This window comes from Zeugodacus cucurbitae, chromosome 5 (genome assembly GCF_028554725.1).
Source record: "Zeugodacus cucurbitae isolate PBARC_wt_2022May chromosome 5, idZeuCucr1.2, whole genome shotgun sequence".
NCBI classification, from domain to species: Eukaryota; Metazoa; Arthropoda; class Insecta; order Diptera; family Tephritidae; genus Zeugodacus; species Zeugodacus cucurbitae.
Window position 1 is genome coordinate 42,626,100 of NC_071670.1, and position 22,580 is coordinate 42,648,679.

The following is a 22,580-nucleotide window of genomic DNA, read 5'->3' on the forward strand; positions in this document are numbered from 1 at the left end:
ATGATGACTCATGGAGTACGTGTGGATTGCTGCCTGACCAATAACGCATATTTTGCTTATTGAAGAAGCCCTTCAGCCAGAAATGAGCCTCATCGATGAAGATGATTCTCCGATGAAAATCCGGATCATTTTCAAGTTATTGCTCAGCCTAATTCACGAACATACGACGATTCTGGTGGTCAAACGGCTTCAGTTTTTGCGTCAATTTGATATCGTAAGGATGTAAACCAAAATATTTTCGCAAAATTCATCATCACAAGGCTTGAGAACGACATGGGAGGAACTGATTTGGGTCTTCCTCAATTGATGCGCTAGCGGCAGCAATATTTTCGACACTACGGGCACTTCTTTGTCTCACTGGTACGGGAACATTTTGTACTGTGCCTGTGGATTAAAATTTTTCCACTAGACGCTCAATTGTTGATCTGACAGGACGATAATGACGACCATAAATGGGACGTAGCGCTTTTAAAGTTGAGGCCACTGACTCTAAATTTCGGTAGTAAATTTTAATAATTTTGACTCGTTGTTGGATCGTATATCTATCCATGATGAAACGGCAAACCTTACTGAAGAGAAATGTCAAAAGAGCGGGAAACAATACAGCATCGTTTGCTATCCCTATTGGTATACTTTTGTAGCGTCCTATTGAAAAAACCCTTTATAATAATTAACCCTTAATAATTATGTAAATAGTTTTTTTACTAAGTGGTAACCCTATTCTGGATGCGACGTATAGTTATTATTTTAGAGATGTGGAAACTCGGTTAGTGTTTTTTTTTATTTACGACTATTTTGATTGTAAATACGTATTTATCTACATGATCTAATTTAATATCTGGTGGTAACTCTACTCTTGATGAACAATATTAATGACTAATAGAATAGACTAGAATTTAGATTTTCTCATAATAAACGAAAGCTATGATTCTTAATATAACTGAAGAATGAATATAAAATTTAGTTGTACTCTAAAAAATATTACCCAGAACTGGAGAACTGACCCTTGGTTATAAAAATTTGATTTGATAACTGCGCCTAATGTTATGCTTCAAAATGTTTACTTACAACATTCTGATTATTTTCTAATATATTGTTGAGCGCACATATATTATTCATATAGATATATTAAATATGGTTATTTTTCTGTTAGGTGGCAACTTTGAAATATCCGTAAATCATTAATATTGTGTTTTCATTAATCTGTGGTATTTTTTCAATATCTGAAAATCTCTCTTACTCACTCAAGAATAAATTTAAAAATGCTAACAGTATTTGGTAACTGTGAAATGAGAAATGTGAAACGTGGCTACATTCAATGTTCTCCTAAGGCGGCTTAATAATAGAATTGGTTTTAATTGACACAGATAACTGTTAGGTTTATAGAAATATTATTTATATGTCTACGTGTATATTATATAGCTATGTTAGAAGGAATAAAGGCAATCACCAACTTTACCGAAAATATTATCAAATTCCAATTACGAAAAGCAAACAACAAAAATATATTTTTATTAAAATACAAATGACTTACCTCTCTCTCGAAGCCACATGCAATATTCCAGCTTAATTAAATGAGAAAATTGCTAACTGTAAAAATTAAACTTTTATCCTCTTACAGATATCCTGCCATTAAATGAGAATTCAAATGCAATCTACAACAACAACAACAACAAAACCAAGAACAAGCAAATCGCCAGCAAATTGTATGTAAACCTTGAAACTAATAAGCGTACAGTAGTACTCGGCTTGGCTTAATAACTAAGAGGTAACTAACTTCAAACTGAAAACTGGTAACTGTAAACTACAAATCCAGTTAACAACAACAATTGCAACACGAACAACAAGTGCGCAAATCAAAAACGAATCAAATACATAAAGTTCATATCGACACATTATACATACCTACGAAGACGTCCTCTAACTCTAGACCGCTCTCTCTTTCATTATCGCACTCGCTCACTCGCTCTTTCTCTGCAAACTGTCTCTGCCACTAATGCATACAACAGAAAAAGTGCTAACTACATATTATTGGATATGTAAAATATGTGTGTTTGTGTAAGTAGCGTGCTTAGATGTTGCAATAATAGCAACAAATGCCCGACAGTACAGTTAGAAAATAATTGCAACAACAACAACAGCAGCAACAATCAGAATACGCATGCCAAGCAAGTGAAGCGAAAAGCATTGGACAGCAGCAAAGGTAGCATACAGCTAGCAAATACACAACAGAAGCAAGAACAACAAACACAAAAGCAACAACAACACAAACTTATGGCACAAACAACGGCGAAGCATAAAACAAATTTGTGTCGGTGAAGTAGCAACAGCAGCAGCAGCAGCAGCACGAAAACGAAGAAAAAGCGCAAGAAGAAGCGGAAGCGGAAGTAGTGCACAGCACAGCAGCAGCAACAACAACAACAGGCGAGAAGTAAATATTGAAATTGTATAGTTTTGCAAGTTGAGCAGAGCGTAGGAGAGCTAATCGTCAGTAGGCAAGCGTTTAGCAAGCAAGTGTTTGAAAGCGAGTGAAGGCGTTTGCATTGAAATCGCCGTACAATAATAATACAACAACAACAACAAAAACAATAATATTGAATACAATATTGAAAAGTAGCCGCAGCAACAGCAACAGTCGCGCGTAAAATAAAAAATAATCAGCCGTTGTCATGAGGATCATCGCGCCGTTTCGGGCTCTGGTGCTGGCCCATTTATTTTATTGCGTAGCGCCAGCTGGTGGTAAGTGCACAATAATCTTTATATATATTTGTTGCGTAATAATATACACACGTTTATTTTCCACTGTACCTTTAACCAAAACACACCTTAAAGTGCCTGTATCTCAATCCCAACCGAAGCAGGGGTCAAAGTTTAAGCGTGAGTTTTATTAAAACAAATTCCCCCGACTCTGTTGACAACCAGAAAGATAACTCTGGTGAATTTTATCACAATATAATCACGTATACCTGGGAACCAGCATCAACAACACGAACAATGTCAGCCTCGAAATCCAGCGCAGAATAACTCTTGCCAACAGGTGCTACTTTGGACTGAGTAGGCAATTGAACAGTAAAGTCCTCTCTCGACGAACCAAAATCAAGCTCTACAAGTCGCTTATCATTCCCGTCCTGCTTTACGGTGCAGAAGCTTGGACGATGTCAACATCAGATGAGACGACACTAGGAGTTTAATAGAGGAAAATTTTGCGCAAGATTTATGGTCCTCAGAACATTGGCAACGGCGAATACCGCAGACGATGGAACGATGAGCTGTACGAGTTATACGACGACATTGACTTAGTTCAGCGAATAAAAAGACAGCGGCTACGCTGGCTAGGTCATGTTGTCCGAATGGACGAAAACACTCCAGCCCTGAAAGTGTTCGATGCAGTACCCGCCGGAGGAAGCCGAGGAAGGGGAAGGCCTCCACTCCGTTGGAGGGACCAGGTGGAGAGCGACCTGGTTACACTTGGGATCTCCAACTGGCGCCGAACTGCGAAGGAGAGAGACAGGTGGCGCACTATCGTCGATTCGGCTATAACCGGCTAAACGGTTGCAACGCCAATCACATACATAATGAAAACAATAACTGTCTCGTCTGCGGCCGCCATGATGGTAAACCTAGAGGCAATCAGTCAGACAAAAATCTTTTTATATTTTTTCAAAAATAAATCTTCTTGGATTTTAAACGCTGTAGGTAAATAGAATCCCTAAATTGCTCATTCGCAAATGTTGATTTTCATGTTACTCATACGCCGGGTACCACCTGTCCATATTAGGTATATTCTTCTACTTCTTCTGTATTGGTGTAGGCACCGCTTACGCATCTTAGCCGAGTCAATAACAGCAATTGGAAATCCCAAGGGAAGCAAGGTCCTTCTTCACCTGGTCCTTTCAGCGGAGTGGATGTATTCCTATTCCTCGGCTTCCACCAGCGGGTATTGCATCGAATACTTTCAAAGCTGGAGCGCTTCGTCCATTCGGACAGCATTACCTAGTCAGTGCAGTCGCTGTCTTTTTATTCGCTGAACCATGTCAATCTCGTCGAATAACTCATACAGCTCATCATTCCATCGTCTGCGGTATTCGCCATTGCCAATATTTAAGGGGCCATAAGTCTGTCGAAAAACTTTTCTCTCGAAAACTCCTAGTGCCGTCTCTTCGGATGTTGACATCGTTCAGGCTTCTGCACCATAAAGCAGGACGGACATTAGGTTTAGTAAAAAGAAATCCACTCAATGACAGTTTATTTAGCATTGTTCCGCTCGCTTTGAATCAAACATGCACCATTTTATGTCCTCATCCCTATTAAACAAACACTGGGTCAGTCAATTTCGGAAGCTTCTATCGAGGCGAATGTTTCACCAGGATAGTCGAACGCCATCGACAAGAACAGTTAGTAATTACTTGGTTCTAGGTCCGAATTATAAGGTAGTTGTAGTAAAACTTCCCAACAAAGTTCAAGGGGGTTATAGGCTAGACGGAGTAAGGGTCGGCTCATTTTGACCAAATCTGCCTGCTTCCGTGTGATTGCTTCCCTCAGATGGTCCAAATTAACAGCTTGTCAGTAGGTTAACAGCTCATAGTAGATGATTAAGAAAACATTCCTAACAGTCAACCCTGGCATGGTTATCGTTCTCGCCGGCTCACCGCGATTCAACCGCGATCGTTTTCGCTTGACTCTGTCGTAAATGACTCTATTCATTTCCAATTCAGAAATTGAATTGTTTGCAATTCAGTTGAAAATTCGTTCAGGAGGTTTTTTTGCCTTAACTCTTATGGTATCCTAACTTCTTCGAGCTTCTTTTTATATCCAGCCTTGTTTAAATCATCCAAAATTGTCTTCGTAATCGAAACAATACTTGCATAATGGTCGGACTCAACAATTTCCATTACGTTATCGTGTTTTTGGACAGTTGGCCTTCCAGAAATAATGGATCAAGCGATCACAAAATTGTCTTAGAAGTTGTTTTAGTTCGAAATTGTATCGTTCTAATGCCGTATAGCGTAATCCTTTTCTCTCTCTTTTTAAGTAATTTCTGGCATTTAGTCGAATGTTTCGTGTACTTTCTAGAGACCTCGAGTTAGTTCCTTTGTCGTACTCCACTTTATAGCTTTAATTGGGTTTTGGTCCATTCACTGAAACTGATATTTAACCTTTGCTCACGTTTGCTGTATAAATATACCAGTCTAATGCCAATTTTATCAACCCATGAGCTCCAACTTCTCCATGGAACGCACTCATCCCAAAAAGTCTTCAATTAAATTGCTCTGAATCCATATCAAATAAAATCACAATTCAACACAGATTTTTCATTTTTATTTCCCATCAAAAAGGTGTCAGGGTTGCATTTAAAACGCATAAATTGACTGATTTCACATTAATACCGTTCGTATTATACCTTTCTGAATGAAAATAATTGATTTATGCACATATTTATGGACCGTTTATGTGCGGCACACATCAAATCACTTATGATAACCCCCGCACTAAAATAAATAAATAAACAGAGTCATAAATAAATTAAAAATAAATCATTTCTGCGTGTAAGCAGTAGTCGAGGCGCCATAATTAGTATGCAATGGAAAATAAAGGAAGATTTTTAATTTTTATTTTTAATTTTCTGTTTGAAAAAATCACACTTTTACCATAAAATATCACATATAAATATTTATATATACTATGGCTAGCTGTAAGCTGTCATTTAAAAGTTGAAAATGATTATTTTAATAATTACCCGACGCATTTAATTGATCTGATTGAAAATGCGTTGCTGCTGCCACTGGCATGTTCAGCAATTACAGCAAGTGATTTGTCAAAAAAAAGCAACACCAACAACAGTTAGCTTAATAGGCATGCAATACAATAACAATTAAAGTAGTCTTTTTTCTTCACTCACTCCATTAACCGTTCGCGGTTGCCAATTGCCAACAACTGCAATAAAGTCAATACCAAAATCACCGCAAATACCACAACCGTCATAATACCGTTCTAATAACATTTTAATCAATGCATTACGCAATCAATAGTTGCAATTCGCACTGCACTTGTATACTAATTAATGTGATTATTCGAGCGTAATTATTAGTGCGCTCTTGTGTGCCGAACTGCCAGGCTGCCTGCCTGTCTTTTGGGTGGTTGGCTGTTAGTGACGAGGTAGCAGAGAGAAGAGTCCTCCTCTTCAATATATGCAAATGGTTAAATTTAAAAATGTTCTATAAAAGTTGTGTAATTTAATTAAAATCAACTCGACGCGCTCAAACTTTCCGCTTCTGTTGCTGACTGACTAAGTGACCAAAGTTTAACCGAAAGTAATTATCAAGCGGGTGACGGGTGGCCGGTTTTATTTCAAATGGAAAAGCGTTAATGCTGAAGTGTTGTGAAAATTGGTCAACTCATGCAACAACAACAATTACAACAAATTGCAATCACCACATCAACGAATGCTCGCTTATATGCAGTAACCTCAATCATGCTTCTCACTTCTTCCTCAAGCTTTTTCCTCATTTCCACTATCCTTGTGTCCGTACAGATCCTTGTCGCTTGATGACCAATTGAATTTGTTGTACATGACAGAAACTAGATTGGAAGCATACAATTTGGTATTTAACTAGAAGTGGGGATGAAGTTGAAGACGAATATGAGGCTATATAGGTCGGAGAAGGTGAAGAAGCAAGTCTTAAATGAGCGGTCAACCTCCTTTTTCTAGTAATTACGAAACAGTTGGTGTTTCTAAAGCGAAAGGACTCTCTCAAGAAACTGGGATAAAGTTTGATAAACCTTACTTAAACTCCCTGATACAACTGTTCTAGCTGTTTCAATGATTCAAGTTTTTTCGATTTTTTGTTGTTTCTGAAAAAGTACCAACAGATAAAATATTCTTCTCGCTATCGAATTCTACAAAACTGAATTTGTGTGGTACAGAATTTTAGCAAGGTAATGAAATATTAATATTGAGAATTTAAAAAGAACTTGCAAACAAGTTTTCCAGGCAGTTTTTCATTCAGCGCTTAATTCAGCTATAATTTTCTTAAGCTGTATAAATAAAAGAGGTGTATGAGCTGAATATGTGATGATTTAAACTTTTGTTATTCAGCACTATGTCCAGCTTACAGTTTCTTGAGCTGAATATGTGCTGGACTAAGTGTTCTAGATGGTGTGTTATTCCGCGCTTTATTCAGCTATCGTTTGCTTAAACTGAATAAGTGCTGAATACCACCAAAAAGCAGGCACGAAGTTGCAGCATAGGGAATAGAAGTTTTCCCAATAGGAAATATAATTACAGGTAACGCTTTCAAAAAATTGTAAAAAGTAATCTTAAGAAATAATAAAAGTTATAGACCTTATGACCATCCATAAAAGATGATCTTATAATAGATTACTCAGCCATCTCCAATACATATCTTTCAAGCATTAGACCACCCTACACATTTTTACACCATAGTAGGTGCTTCGTAGTTGCAATCTCTGCCCCCGCTTTCGTACTAAATTTTCACTTTGCCATGCGATCTTGTGTGTGACATGTGGGAAATAGTATGCGGTGCCTTGGTATTTGGTTTCGTACATTGAAATGTTGTGGTTTAGGCTGTGTATGACAGCGGAAAAGCTTTTGCAAAATCAGAAGTGGAATGAGTGAGCGGGGAAGGGGTGGAGGTATTGCTGTTGTTCATATGTAAACACCTCCGAGTTTTCTAGTCCGAAAATGTTAATAAACTTAATTATTTGTGTTTCCCCACATCAATGGTTGAAAAATTTCGTTATAACTCCATATCGGCTCTATATTATATGAAAGTGTGGGTACTTAACTCTCAGTATAAAGTGATATTCTTCGTTATGAAGTCATGGAAGACTTTTTCGTAATTGTTTTGCGTACTCATTAAACTAGCTCCTAAAAGTTCCTGAGAACAGATGACAGAAATGTAAAAAAATCGTATTTAACTCTAGAGAACTTAAATCAATGAATTTAACTTGAGAAAAAACTGTGGAATGAGTCTGAAAGAGCATTATAATGTACAAGGCGACCACTAGGGGGTTCAAATGGATTTCTTTGAAGGAAAATTCGGTTTATCTTACATTTGTTTACCAAATTTCGTTTACAGTTGTAATTATGAAAGCACCCACAAACCTCCACAGCTCGGACAAGTACACACGCGTCACCCAGCAATTATGAGCGCACTTTATTTACACCAAAAGTGCTGAAAAAAAAACTCATTATCAATCACAATTCTTGTGTGAAAATCAGTGAAAATTAATTTACATTCATTCATTATAGCTTTTAATTATAAAAATGCGCAAGTCGCTCTGCGAATGAGTGTTTGTATCTCGGTTTGCTGCGCGCATTTAATCACACGCTGTTGCGTTTTATAGTAATTTAAATGATTTTTTAAATTAATAATATTTTCTGTGTGCGATTTTATTTTTGTAATTATACTGGCGCTGATGATTTGGCTTCGTTTTTATTTATGTGATTTTTTATATTTTTTATGTTTGTTGCATTTTTTTCATTTGTTACTTAAATAACTTTTTATTGTTTCTTTAATTGCTTTTTTTGCACAATGAAACTTAATTTATATTAATAATAATAATAATAATGATAATACTTAATATATGACCCGTTTCATGTTTGCCTTACGTATAATTAATTGCAACCGTTGACAAGCATATTATATTGTGTTATCAATTGGCGTTAAATAAACCGTTGTGTATTTGTGAAATTAAAAGGTTGTAGCTTACAATATCTCTCTATTGAATCGCTTTGTGCGAGGATTTAAATGATGGAAATAATAATTCTACAATTAAACATTTTAATTGAGAGGGGCATTGATATTTGACAGGTTCTCTTTAAACTGATGGAAGGATAAAAAAATTGAATATTATGACCTCAATTCCCATATAGTTACCTTGTATCAATCATGTATTCACCGTCATTTATAATGATATTTCATAAATCGATCTAATCCGCCTCGTCCGGTTTTTAAACCAGTTTTGTGAAGTTTTCATGGTCGTGCACTTTCACTTCATGCCTTTCGAAACACAAATTCTTATCGCACAATCGTAAAAATATGCCAGACAATATTCTAGAATATGTCAGACTGATACCCTTCCTTTAGTTACAGTTCCTTCGTTAAAGTGAGGGTGTAATATGTATAGTAACTAACACAGAAGTATATGAGACATTTAAGTTTGTTGGTTCAAGATTAGATCGTTTCATCACCTTTTTGAAACAAAGACTACAATCGATAGGGTTGGTTCGTTGAAAAGGGAGGCGAAGAGTGCCTGACCGCAAGCGGCCGCACTTAAGCCATCATTAGGTCCATTGTGCTCTCCGAGGGTACCCTGTTAAGCATCACCCAATCAACTCGGTCGATGACGAAGCTTCTATATTTTTTCATCCCAGCTATCCAATTTCTCTTGGGTTTAAGTATTGGGAACCATGGAAGGTGTATCTTCTTAATAGGCTGTAAGCTGGGCATTCGCAGCGATAATGCTCTAGTGTTTCGTCATCTTCCTTGAAAGAACTGAAAGGCCCAGCGCAGCTCGGTACGCAGGTCCCTTAAACTGAGCGGGCCAACTCATCCATCTTTTCATTTCTTTCTATATCTATCTATATGACCCAGGTACCCAGGTAATTTTAATTGTGTTTACTCCCGTTAGTCTATAAAAATAGCCTCTTTGCATAGTCCAACTCAGTGAGACTTAGTGTTGACGCAGCGGATAGCCTTAATTGCTGCTTCGCTATCCACAAAGTTCCGTTTTCACCTTTCGATCCCGTCGGTGAATATTTAGATTTCACCATTCTATGATTCTATCTTTGGTCCATTCTTCTCTGCTGGAGAAATAGAACGTTGCTTTTATCTCCCAACAGTCTCAGTCTCCCGGTCACAAGACCAATCTAATCCGAGTTCAGTGACATTCGATATAGTCGCATATTATATCGCACTTTCCATATATTCTTATTCTCTTTAGCCGACTTGGATTTTTATGTATCGGCTTGAAACGGACAATATCTGTGTTTGAAGGGTTCAAAACTAATGGGTTTTCCCATACATATGTATATAAAGTCGTTAAAATCTCCCGAAATTCAACGGAATCATGGAATTATTTTCATTGACTAACTGTATGGTGAAGCAATCAATAAACAATATGACTGTTTGTTATTTTATAGATGAGACTCAAAGCTCGATATCAAAGACTTTTCGTCTAATTCCATATGAGGTCTTCTGAAATTTGAAAAGACTGGTAAGGCTAGCCATAACATCGTAACACGCACCTCTTTTGGGAACGACAATAGACACATATGATATAAGATACAATTAATCCTATCAAAATTCATATCCGATGGCCAGAAGATCAGTATAATTGTAATAGTAGAAAACAATGACGTTAAGCAACAACAAGGGTACTCTAGATATACTAAACTTCGAGGTTAAGAGATCATGCTGTAAGGTACAAGGTTCCAAATTAATTAGTTTTATTTTTTCCTACAGCTTCTAAGGGATCTGAGATCGGTTCAACGAGTTCTCATTTATTTGAGGTTGGACGATCTGCGTTGGTAATCAACTTGTATTGTTATCAAACGGAATAGCAGACAAAGTGTTGTCTTATATAGTCTGATGATCTGGTCTGGTCTTCGTCAGCTGATTTTGTATGAAATTAAAATCTATGAAAACTCTGGGATAAATATTACATTTAGTGGGAACTGTTTAGTTGAGTATTGCTTTGATCGTTGGTTTCAATGTTTATATAACACTTCCCTATACGTTGGACGAGTTTATTTTAGGAAAGTTCCAAATTCCAGACTTTGGAAGCTTTATTATTTTTTTTTTCTGAGTTAATATTCCGGTATTCTAGTATAGTATATTCCGTTAAGGTTAATGAGAACAGATAAAAAACAAATTGCCTAAAGGTCTACTACCACAACTACATACATATATCTTCATAAAGTGTCAGCCACCATTCACATGTAACACCAACAACAACAACAATTGGCGTTTAACAAAGAAATATTTGGAATAATTTAGATGTGTCTATGGAGCAAATTTTACTGAATTATGCATGCGGAATTAAATTCCGCGGCTAATTAATGGTGAAGGCAATGTTTTTTCCCCAATAATATCCAGTAAGCGAACGGCACAAGTGCCTACGCCAGCCGCTGGGACAAATACGCGAATTACAGCATACAAACACACACACACAGCGCAGCAGAGTTTGCGGGCAACGACGCTTGTCAGAGGCAGATCCATACATTTTTGTGCCGCACATCCTATAAAGGCGCAGATGTAGAGTGCATTTGAGGCGCGCTACAGCTGCCGCTGGTGCAACTTTGGCTGTCATATCATGTGTTCGGCTCGCGTCGCACCCGCGTTTCGCCAAGTGCCGTTGGCTGCTGAGCTGTCAAAACTGTCTGCTTGTGTCATATCTGTGAAACGTACAAATAGCTCTTTGTAGTTTGGAGGTGGATGTCACCCCCGCAAGGGTGTGTGTGTGTGTGGATGCAGTTTGCGTTGGACACTTTTGTACGCGTTGCCTGGAGTGTCTTGTTGTTGTTGTTGTTCGTGGTGGTGGAGATGCAAAATTTTCGAAGTGTTTGTGTGAGCTCGACTTGGTGCGTTAGCCGAGCCATTCAAAAACAGTATAAGCAACAACAACAACAACAAGAATTACAAGAATTGCAACGCCGAGGCAAACATCAACCGCAGCTTCGTGCTAAATTGGACAGCGCTATCTAATGCAAAGCGCCTAAGCCAGCGGTGTGAGCCCTCCGTCAAGCTGTGTCCGCCGTTGGACTCACTGAGTTACACTCATACATACTTATTTATGAATGTAGCTGTAGTTGGCTGATCGCTAGATTATATTGTATGATTATTGTTGTTGTTTTTGTTATTCCTGTTGACTTATTTGGCGGTTTTGCAGGAATTTTCTGCACTCGCACTCATCTCATTGCTATAATCTCCTCTTTTGCTATTGTTGTTGTTGTTGTTGTTGCTGCTGTGTACAATGACACTTCTGCAGCATTTCCTTTTGGCGTTTTAGTCGCTGTCTATTTCCATCCCCGCCGCACCGCCTGCTATGGGGCCTCTGTGCCATAAGGCAGTTAGTCCACATTGCGTTGCAATTGCTATGCAAGCCAACAACAGTAGTGTTGTTGTAATTGTTGTTGTTGTTTTTATTGCTGTTGTATGTTGCCTGGCATCGGATGCGAAATAAAAATTTGCATTTTGCCATCGGCAATGGAAAAACTAGAGCGCGTGCATTCGCACCAACGTTGCTAACGTGACGTGGTGTGGTGTCTCTATGTCTGTGTGTAGGTGTGTGCGTTTTCGTTATGAATTTAATATTCTTGGCGATCAGTGTAAAATAAATTGTATTACAGATTGTACATGAATGCTAGCGAAATTTTAATTTAGATATCAAATGATGCTGTGAAGCTCTTCATTTGTGAGCTTATTGTTGTAAAATGAAGCTCAAGCCGCTCATAGAATTGGAAAGTCATTGCATAGATACCTGATGTCTTTTGGGGTTTAAAAATCAACACTTAATATTAAGCATTGAAAGCTTAAAGCCTAATTATCAAGCTACACCTACGAAGTTTCCCCACGTTTGCTTCATTCTTTATCTTCATGGCTCCTTGAGATCATATAACCCTTTGACCATCTAACCGGGCGTGTGCCTCTTAGGTCTTTTAGCTTGCTTTATTGCTTTTTGAAATATTGTTTATAGTATGTTTTCGTTAACAAGAAGGCACTGAGCTCTTGGAGCTTTGTTTTGTATGAAATCAATATTCGTTATAGTGTGAACTGATTGTTTCGATTTTTGGGATCTTAAAACACCCATTCAATTTGGACTATTATAGCTAATATATTGATAAATCCAATAAAAATGAATAAGTTTTAATACGCGATCGAAGATCAGCAGAAAAATCATATGTAAAGGGGTTTTTAAACAAAAACGGTATGGGATAATAATGAAATTGATTTTTTCCTGTGAAAGTACATTCCACGCCATTATGTATGGAACTCGAGCTATTTTGCATGGCCCCCACAGGTACGCTTTCAGAAGTCCAGGTTCTGAACCCAATTTTCGACGGCTTTCAAGCATAAATCGGCAATTTCACGTTCCATGTTCGTACGAAGTTCAACAATCGTCACTGGCTTGTTGGCATAGATAATATACTTGACGTAGCCCCACAGGAAATTGTCTAACGGCGTCAAATCGCACGACCTGGGCAGCCAATTGACTGGGGCATTTCGTAAAATAACACGTTCTCCAAACTTGGTTTTAAATAAATCGATTGTGACATTCGCTGTGTGGCTTCTGGCGCCGTCCTGTTGGAACTACATACATAAATTACATTGTATCAAAATTGAGCAAGTGACATACAAGAGAATTTATATTTTCTTCTTATAAAACCTGAATAAATTTGTTACTCTTTTGTTGTTTTATATTATAGACGAACTGAAGAATGTATTAAAAAAAACTGTAATTCAATTCGCCCAAATTAAATACACATTTTTTGTAAGAATCGACATTCGTGATTTTATTTGCTCAATTGTGTTACATACTGTATGTCCAAGTCCATATCAAGTCTACTTCGGACCCATTCCATTCACTGTAGCGTGCCGGTTTTGTTCATCACGTAAGAAGTACGGCCTAATAACGCCACCGGGCCATAAACCGCACTAAACCGTAATGTTTTCGGGATGCGATGTTGACTCATGGAGTACGTGTAGATTGCTGCCAGACCAATAACGCATATTTTGTTTCTTGACGAATCCATTCAGCCAGAAATGAGCTTCATAGCTGAAGATGAGTCCGGATCATTTTCAAGTTGTTGCGAAATTCGCCACAACGACGTCATAGAGATGCCCAACGCTTGAGAACGACGTCTGAGAGACTGATTTGGGTCTTCTTCCATTGATGTGCTAGCGGCAGTAATATTCTCGACACCACGGGCACTTCTTTATATCACTGGCACGGAACATTTTTACTGTGTATTAAAATTTTTCCACTAGACGATCAATTGTTGATCTGATAGGATGATAGGTTCTGATGACGACCATAAATTGGACGTAGCGCTCGTAAAACTTTTCTTGAACTCAATACCTGATATACATGATTTCCAAAAATTATATTGTCCTAAACTGTAATACAAAAACATACGTTTATTTAACTAATATATTTTCTGATTAACTATATAGTAATTTTTTGTGTCAGAATTTTAATAAAACCGAATGATAATACTTACCGTAAATATAATGAAGACCGTAGAGTAAAAACTCCCATGGAATAGATATACAGGTTCCAGAACATACCACTTTCTTAACTGCAAAAGTACAATCTCACTTTCGCAATCACTAGCTGCTGGTTTGTTGCCTGCTTGTTATTTCGCAAGTTGAATTTGGTATTGCAAATTTGATTTCTATTTTTACTCCGCATATTTCTTTTCACATGTCTCTTCTTGTTGTTGTTGTCATTGTATTCGCACGTGCATAGTTGTGTTGCTCCACCACCACAGCCAACACTTCATCCATCACTTTCCCGCTTGACTGCTTGCCTCACTGCCGGCGGGTTAAATATGAATATTATGTAACATTTTCATGCAGCCAAAGCGCCAAGTGGAGCAAACCGAGAAAGCCGCCACGCCAAAGCGAGGCGGAGAGGATAAAAGTTTGAGCAGTATGAAGAGACTCCGTTGGACAACGACATTCATTTCATATTTTGTCGAATGCAATTTGTGTAGACCACATTTTGAGAAACGCACATACACCAGAGCTGGGAAACTACTTGGAGTATTCCTGTCTGTTGGTGTATATGTATTTATAATCCAAGGACTCCGTGTGTGTATGTAAATTCTCCCAATTGTATGCGCGAAATTTGAAATTTGTCAGCATAAGTCTGTCCCATTTGTAGATAAGAGTGAAGGAGCATAGAAATTTCGCCGACAGGCTCATTAAATTGCAAGCAAAAAATATATACTGAAAGTGTCCTAAGGATGTGAATGCACACCCTATATTTCTCTATCCACCATGTATGTGCACTGTATAAGCAGTTGAGAGTCATTGGCAGAGTTCGTCTGGTGCTGGAGTTCCTTTATTAACCAACAATGCACGTACGTCTGCTGGAAATAGATGCCGTCGCTGATGATATGCTGGTGTTATTTGCATCAGATCAACAGGCATTTGTAGTTGCATATTTGAAATTTAATGTTTTCAATACCGCAAAGATACCATTTCTTGATACTGTATAAAAATGTCCTGGTATACCTGGTGGGTGAGTGCTTAAATAAATTGAATTGGTGAGAAGTTTGCGTTCCTTACATTTTCCGAAATATATAATGGAATAAGCATTAAATATAAGTAAATGTGTGTATGAATTGTATTGGTAAAGCAGAATTCATGGAAATGGAAAAATTATCAAAAAGAAAATTCTTATAAAATTGATATTCTGAAGCCATTTCTTGTGACTAATAGAAAAGAAATTGTGTTCCATAAGGACAACACCAGGTCACACGCCTCGATAATGATTGATCATGGGAGAATTGTTAGTTGTTCATGGTGTATAAGTACCTAAGATGAGTTTAGACTGAAAGTGAAATTAGAGACTGTTTAATGTCAAGATCATGGCATCGTTTGTCAATCTTGACCTCCTACAATTTATCAACCCAAACATATTTACATGTGTATCTGCAATACAGTTCGCCTGGTTTTGGTCTTAAACCCAACACATTCTATAACAACGAGTAAGAAAGGGCTAAGTTCGGGTGCAACCGAGCATAAAGTTTAATAGAATAACGAAAATCATCATATATAGTATATGAAGACTTAGGTAATTCCTACACCGATTTAACTTATTTTCATCTGCAAGGTACACTATACCCAAGCCTATATGCTCACTAAATTTTGCCAAGATATCTCACATATTAACCGATATATGCGGGATAAAGCCCACCGTATTTTTGAGAAAACTATAATTATTTTAACAATTTTCGGTACAGAGACACACTATTAAAACAAAAAGATTCCGCCTGAATTAAATTAAAACATCTGAGGGATTTACCTACATTTTCGGTGAAAAATTACCTTAACGCACTGAGTTCTTCATATTCGTTATCCGGGGCATTGAAAAGTTATAGTTTGATTTCGACAATTTTTCTACAAGTGATGCCTCAGCTCAAATACCGTGTTTGTGTAAAATTTTATTCCGTTATCTTCATCGGTTCCTACAGAATATATTATAAATGAAGGAATTCTTCAAAATTCAAATCTTCAAAATTAAGTTATATGGGAAGTAGCCGTGGTTGTGAACCGATTTCGCCAATTTTCCATCCGTATCATCAGGGTCTCAAGAAAATTTCTTATCGAATTTCATTGTAGTCGGTCGAGTAGTTTTTGCGATATGGTTTTTGACACATAAGTGGGCCCTTTTTATACTCTCGCAACAAAAGTTGCTAAAGAGAGTATTATAGTTTTGTTCACCTAACGGTTGTTTGTAAGTCCTAAAACTAAACGAGTTAGATATAGGGTTATATATACCAAAGTGATCAGGGTGACGAGTAAAGTTCAAATCCGGATGTCTGTCTGTCCGTCCGTGCAAGCTGTAACTTGAGTAAAAATTGAGATATCTTAATGAAACTTGGAACACGTGTTCCTTGGCACCATAAGAAGGTTAAGTTCGAAAATGGGCGGAATCGGACCACTGCCACGCCCACAAAATGGCGATAACCAAAAACACATAAAGAGCTATAACTAAGCCATAAATAAAGTTATGAAAATAAAATTTGGAACATAGGATCGCATTAGGGAGGGGCATATTTGAGTGTAATTTTTTTTTGGAAAAGTGGGCGTGACCCCTCCCCCAAATAGGTTTTTTATATATATCTTGCAAACCAATAAAGCTATATAAACCAAACTTTCTGCAGTCATTTCTTTTCGCCGTTTCCTTATACAGTCCAAAAATGAAAGAAATCGGATAATAGCCACGCCCACCTCCCATACAAAGGTTAGGTTGAAAATGACTAAAAGTGCGGTAACTCACTATCGAGAAACGTCAGAAACACAAAATTTCACAGAAATGATAGCAGAAGGAAGCTGCACTCAGATCTTTTTACAAAATGGGAAATGGGCGTGGCATCGCCCACTTATGGGTCAAAAACCATATCTCAGGAACTACTCGATAGATTTCAATGAAATTCGGTATATAATATTTTATTGACACCCTGATGACATGTGTGGAAAATGGAAGAAATCGGTTTACAACCACGACTACTTTCTTTATAACTCACTTTTGAATTCCATCTGAATCCTTCACTTTATAACATATACATTAGGAACCAATGATGATAGCGAAATAAAACTTTACACACATACAGTATATGATCTGTGGCATCACTTGTGAAAAAATTGTCGAAAACGGACTATAACTTTTCAAGGCCCCAGATATCGAACATGTTGAACTCAGCGCCTAAGGTTAAATTTTAACCGAAAATATGGGTAAATCTCTCAACTAATTTAATGTAATTACGAGGAAATTGTTTTCTTCCAATAGTGTGTCTCTGTTCCAAAAATTATTAAAATCGGGTCACAACATCTCTTAGCTCCCATATACATAATTATAGGTTTTGCAAAAATATCATCCCCTAGCTCCCATATACCTAATTAAAGGTTTTTCAAAAATTCGTTGGGCTTTATTACGCATATATGTATTGGTTAATATGTGATATATCTTAGCAAAATTAAGTGAGCGTATAGTATTGGATATAGTGTACCTTGCTGGTGAAATTGAATGAAATCGGTTCAGGGATTACCTCGGTCCCCATATACTATTTATCATGATTTTCGTTATTCTATTAAACTTTATGCCGAATTTATGGGTAAATTTGTGCGTTATCTTAATAAAATTTCTTCAATAAATTGCGAGAGTATAAAATGTTCGGTTACACCCGAACTTAGCCTTTCCTTACTTGTTTAATTAAAAAAAAATCTGCGTACAGCTTTCTTCTGCCATTTCTTCTGTAAAATTTAGTGTTTCTGACGTTTCTCGTTAGTGAGTTAGCAGACGGATGGACGGACGGGCAGACAGATATCCGGATTTCAGCTCGTCTCGTCATCCTGTTCACTCGACTTGATATACAACTCGTTTTGTTTTATTACTAACAAAAACTGTTATGTGAACAAAACTATAATACTCTCTTGCAAAAAGGTTCGAGAGTATATAAATGATCTGTAATAATAAAAAATAGATGGAATGGAGAGATTCTCTACGTACTATTATTAAGTATTCTTTGGAATATTTGTCTTAAATACGTTAAAGAGGAATCTCAGCTTCAAGTTAATAGAACGGTCTCAAATAACTGCTTTCTCAATAGATTACTAACCTCAATATGGAACAGGAAATTGAGATACTAATTTCAGCCTTTAGTGCTTCGGCAAACCAAAAGCTCTGCTGCATCTTCAACTTTCCCTGTATTTAACTGTTTTTTTTTTACTTTCGAAGTGCCACATAAACTCTCTTGGATTATCTAGCACAACGACTTTAAATAGGTACAACACAATTTTATAACTGTAAATTAGCACAATTGTAGAATTCCGACAATTTTTCATGTGAACATAAAAAACACAGTTATTAGAGCGCCTCGGGTGGAATTCGTAATTTTTCGCGTAATATTATTTATGGTCACACCTACTACAAGCAAGCGCAATTTCGAAGGAATTTTTTTTATTTTTCTTTCTTTTTGGTATTTTCATTTATGTGCGCTTTGCTTGTACATTTATTTGCCATATTTCGCTGGTGGGACAATATAAAGTGGGGCATACCAATTAGTTTTATGGTACAAATAACAAGCAACAACAACAACTACAGCAGCAGCAGCAACGCCTCAAGTAACAAAAACGATAATCACAATCAACGGCCAAACCGTAAGATGAGCACACAAACACACAGAAAAATATTATAACCAACAACAGCAATAACACTGCTGTTAACAAAGTGTTGGCACAAGCGAAAGCTCCAGAAAAAAAAAATTGTGTGATTCAAGGACAAAAGATTATCTTAATCGCGGATATAAACTACCAGATTTAGTATTTTCCATTTGCCTTATGGCCAGAAAAAGCAAAATGCCACACAAATATTGAGCGCACACACACACACAGCCACACATACCCACATGCATGCGCACTACAATACATAATCACTGTCGGAGCTGAGACCAAAGACAGGTTCTTTTTGGTGATGGTGTGTGTGTATGGAGGGCGGAAATGTACAACTTAAAATTCGGTAGCGAGCTGGAAGAAGCCAAGCATAAAGCATAACTCGAGCGAACACACACACATACATACAAACATGCGCTGACACGCAAGCACTGGCAATTTGCAGCCGTATGTGGTGGCAGCAGCAGTAAATAAGCAAAATTTGTGCTATCGAAAGGAGCGCACAGCGTTGCCACATAATATGTATAAACACAAAAAATAGACAATAACAAAATGCCACAAAAAATTAGAAAAAAAAAGCAACAACAAAAATAATCACACAAAAAAATAACAACAACAAAATAGTAACAGCAAAAAAAAATAACAAAAAAAAATAATAATCACAAAAAATATCAACAACAACAATAAAATGATAAGTACTAAAAAAATGAAAGCAAATTGTTGTTGTTGTGATTGAAGACGACATAGAGGAAGAAGAAGAGCAGGAAAAAAATTAAGCACAAATCTACAGGATGTTGCGTGCTCGGAGATAAAGCAACGTGTTTGTGTGGCACAAGGATATATTATTTCGCTTCAGCATAGTTGTAGTGCAGCGCTAGCGTACAAGCCATTAATAGTTAGACATACATACATGCATATACAGTTATAAATACATATATATAAATATGTACATATGTACGTGTGCTCGTGCGTCCGAAAGTGCTGAAATTTATGAAAAACACGTTCGTAAAAAACACCAAATAAAGATTAGATACGTTATAAAAATATCGCAAGTTTTTCTTGTTGCCACCACTGCCACCACTGCCACCACTGCTGCCACTGCTGTTAAATTATGGTTGCGCTTACCAGCAACAACAACACACATATATACATATAAACATAACACCACATAGCAAGATGTCCGTAGCATAGTGATGAAAAGTCACGAACACGAAATGTTTAGCTTAGAAGATTTGTATGTGCCGAAAAGTGTGATAAAATTATAGCGAAGACTAGTTGGAGAATTAAAAGAAAATTAATGCTGTGCACATGGCATGACATTTTTTATGTTTTTTTTTTTTAAGAATTTTTAGTTTTGAACTTTTGTAGTGTTTTCTGCTACAAGTACATATGTCTGTATGTATAATTTAGTGGAGTATAGATTGCCTCATATGAAAAATTAAAATAAAAAATATTTTAAAATTATTTTCAAACGATTTTACTGTAAAAGCACACTTTCTCACTCATTAGAAGCTTATTACAGATGCTAGGGGTGATATTCTACCATCTGTGATCCACTTTTTATTCGAATTTGGTGTTTTAAATTTGGTTGTACATATGTACCTTTCTGGCCAAAGGTAACCACTACAGAGTCATGGTAACAGCTGAAACTGAACACATGAACTCAGTCTCCATTATAACGGGTGATTTTTTTGAGGTTAGGATTTTCATGCATTAGTATTTGACAGATCACGTGGGATTTCAGACATGGTGTCAAAGAGAAAGATGCTCAGTATGCTTTGACATTTCATCATGAATAGACTTACTAACGAGCAACGCTTGCAAATCATTGAATTCTATTACCAAAATCAGTGTTCGGTTCGAAATGTGTTTATCGACAAATTTTGTTCAGCGATGAGGCTCATTTCTGGTTGAATGGCTACGTAAATAAGCAAAATTGCCGCATTTGGGGTGAAGAGCAACCAGAAGCCGTTCAAGAACTGCCCATGCATCCCGAAAAATGCACTGTTTGGTGTGGTTTGTACGCTGGTGGAATCATTGGACCGTATTTTTTCAAAGATGCTGTTGGACGCAACGTTACGGTGAATGGCGATCGCTATCGTTCGATGCTAACAAACTTTTTGTTGCCAAAAATGGAAGAACTGAACTTGGTTGACATGTGGTTTCAACAAGATGGCGCTACATGCCACACAGCTCGCGATTCTATGGCCATTTTGAGGGAAAACTTCGGAGAACAATTCATCTCAAGAAATGGACCCGTAAGTTGGCCACCAAGATCATGCGATTTAACGCCTTTAGACTATTTTTTGTGGGGCTACGTCAAGTCTAAAGTCTACAGAAATAAGCCAGCAACTATTCCAGCTTTGGAAGACAACATTTCCGAAGAAATTCGGGCTATTCCGGCCGAAATGCTCGAAAAAGTTGCCCAAAATTGGACTTTCCGAATGGACCACCTAAGACGCAGCCGCGGTCAACATTTAAATGAAATTATCTTCAAAAAGTAAATGTCATGAACCAATCTAACGTTTCAAATAAAGAACCGATGAGATTTTGCAAATTTTATGCGTTTTTTTTTTTTAAAAAGTTATCAAGCTCTTAAAAAATCACCCTTTATTACTTCAAAAATTCATGTTATCAGTAGCTTTTGCGAAGACGATATTCTCCAACACATGAACAACCTTAAACCACTGAAGCCTTCATGGCGAATAATTCCAGATAAATGAGGAATAGTGTTGAAAATAATCAAATTGTTGGCTTTTCAGTTAAAATATGTTTGTTTTATTATAATCTAAAATATTATTTCCTATTTCAATTTCTTAGAAATATCAATATATAGGTCACCCTGTATTCGAGCTATTTCGTAACTATTAATCAGAAATTATTTAATATTCTGCTGCATTCGTTTCATCAATAACTTCTAAACTAACTAATGTTTTGTGGTGATACACTTTGTATTACATTTTTCTCATCAGTTAGTGTTTAAAAATTGCAAAAACTAGAGTAATAACAAACGATTAACGAAGTTAATTGTATTGAGAACAGTGTTTGAAGTGATTTTACCTATCTCCAGCACAAAACTTTTGTCGTCATCTCTTATTTCGATTGATCTATAATGTATAAGGGCGACAGTATAGATGGAGATTTGCATGATCGGTAGACTGATGTTAAGGACAGTGTATGGACTGACTGAGAACATTTTGAGATCTGATTTGTTTTGTTCTAATATAGTTTTGAGTTACCCCCTTATAGGCGTAGATAAGGTAGTTGATAGGAAGAAAGACAGCGTTAGAACAGAATAGAGTTTGACATGTCGTAGCCGATTTTATACATTTTATTGTTGTCATAGTACAACTTATAGTTGGTATATTCGATAGAACTTTACTTAACGTAAGAATTTTACTTGACTTAGAAATTTTGCGGAACCTTTAACCTGATATTGATGTGAGAACTTTACTTACCTTTGGAACTTTACTTGACTTAGAAATTTACTTCATTTAGGAACTTTACTTATCTAAAGAACTCAACTTAACTTAGAAACTTTACTTAACTTAGGAATTTTACTTAACTTAAGAACTTAACTTTACTTAACTTACGTATTTTGCGAAACCTTTAAAGTAAAGTGATCTTAATGTTAAAACTTTACTTAACGTAGGA

At 36.8% G+C, this 22,580-nt stretch overlaps 1 protein-coding gene across 16 annotated transcripts in view; it reads left to right on the forward strand.

The window, feature by feature from the left end:
- The window catches only part of LOC105216030 (disintegrin and metalloproteinase domain-containing protein 9), a 510,771-nt gene that overhangs the window by 87,013 nt on the left and 401,178 nt on the right, over positions 1-22,580 (forward strand). For all 16 annotated transcript variants that reach the window (XM_054231408.1, XM_054231409.1, XM_054231410.1 and 13 more), the window contains exon 2: positions 1,622-2,739. In XM_054231408.1, coding sequence (XP_054087383.1) covers positions 2,670-2,739 — 70 coding nt within the window. In that variant the 5' untranslated portion in view covers positions 1,622-2,669. The remainder of the gene's footprint in view (positions 1-1,621; positions 2,740-22,580) is intronic.